The sequence below is a fragment of the Cyprinodon variegatus genome, unplaced genomic scaffold (assembly GCF_000732505.1).
Source record: "Cyprinodon variegatus isolate N-32 unplaced genomic scaffold, C_variegatus-1.0 Scaffold1181, whole genome shotgun sequence".
In the NCBI taxonomy this organism is placed as follows: Eukaryota; Metazoa; Chordata; class Actinopteri; order Cyprinodontiformes; family Cyprinodontidae; genus Cyprinodon; species Cyprinodon variegatus.
The window spans coordinates 115,173-116,348 of record NW_015151634.1 but is presented as its reverse complement, the minus strand read 5'-3'; the positions used below and the strand labels follow the sequence as shown (position 1 = coordinate 116,348).

At 35.3% G+C, this 1,176-nt stretch overlaps 1 protein-coding gene across 2 annotated transcripts in view; it reads right to left on the bottom strand.

Moving 5' to 3' along the window:
• LOC107101979 (plakophilin-3-like) overlaps positions 1–1,176 on the bottom strand; it is a 27,675-nt gene that overhangs the window by 6,919 nt on the left and 19,580 nt on the right. For both annotated transcript variants that reach the window (XM_015401085.1, XM_015401084.1), the window contains one exon: positions 439–643. In XM_015401085.1, the coding sequence (XP_015256571.1) occupies positions 439–643 (205 nt within the window). The remainder of the gene's footprint in view (positions 1–438; positions 644–1,176) is intronic.

The following is a 1,176-nucleotide window of genomic DNA, read 5'->3' as shown; positions in this document are numbered from 1 at the left end:
TCTAAGCAGATACCAGACATTTATTACAGAATGTTTAAATGATGAATGCTTATGTTAGAGAAAATGTCATACGTCCACATGGAGAACTTTGTGAAAACCAGTTTATGTCAAGCTGAGTAAGGGAGTGACATTGGCTCCCAATTACTCTTATTTAACTTTATTTCTATCAACACACTTTTTACTTGAAAAGCAGCAATTTATCTGCTGACACTGTAGTCAGCCTAAACCAATCAAATTAACAGAAACAGTCAAAGTCATAATTAGTATAGTCTTTTTTTTACTAATGTTTGTTCATAAGCTACTGAATTATTTTTCATTAATTATGTTGAGTTTAAAATAAAAAACAAGTTTAGTTAGACCTAGTTTTAGTCAAAGCACTGAGCTCAGAAAGTATGAGGATAATAACCTGATTAATATTCACAGTCTGGATCCTTTTACCTGTGATGTTTTTGTAAAGCTCATCATCATTCTCTTTTAGCGCCTCGTTAAGCGCAGCGATGCCGTTGAGTTCAATCAGGGCATTCTTGTTGTCGTTGTTCTCATAGATGAGGTTGCGAGCAGCGCCCGTTGCATAACGGGCCACTTCTGTGTTTTCGCTGTTAAACAGGTCCACTATATCCTTAATGGCGCCGTGCTGCCGCACCTAAAGCAAAGAGACGAGTCATTCAAACATCATTCATTCATTAATCAATGTTTTTTTTTATTACAGATCATTTTATATGAACTCTTTTTTTTAAACCCGATGCAGAATATTTTCCTACAAAAATGAAACATTTTATAATAGAAAAAGATAATCGCCTCAGTTGTCAAATATCTGAGAAAATATAATTTTTCTTCAGTGATTCTATATTTCATTTATGGATGTTTTTTAATACTTTGCCCCCCATTGTTGAACAAACCCTTTGTATAATGTCCAAAGCCATGATAGGTTCCCTCAGTGCCAGTTATTACACATTCAGTTTGGACCTAGTAACCTTTGACCTTTTATTGTTTTCATTTCCACTGGTCCCTAACTGTGCATGTTATCATCCACCCAGAGAAAGGTTGTCACAAATTTGTAAAAAAAAAGAAATTATTTGGCAACTACTCAGAGATGAACATGTTTGATTCCCGACCGTTGTGGGCAAATTGCTCAGTGGGCAAACAAGGATTCTTCTTCTTCTTCTTCCTCTCAGA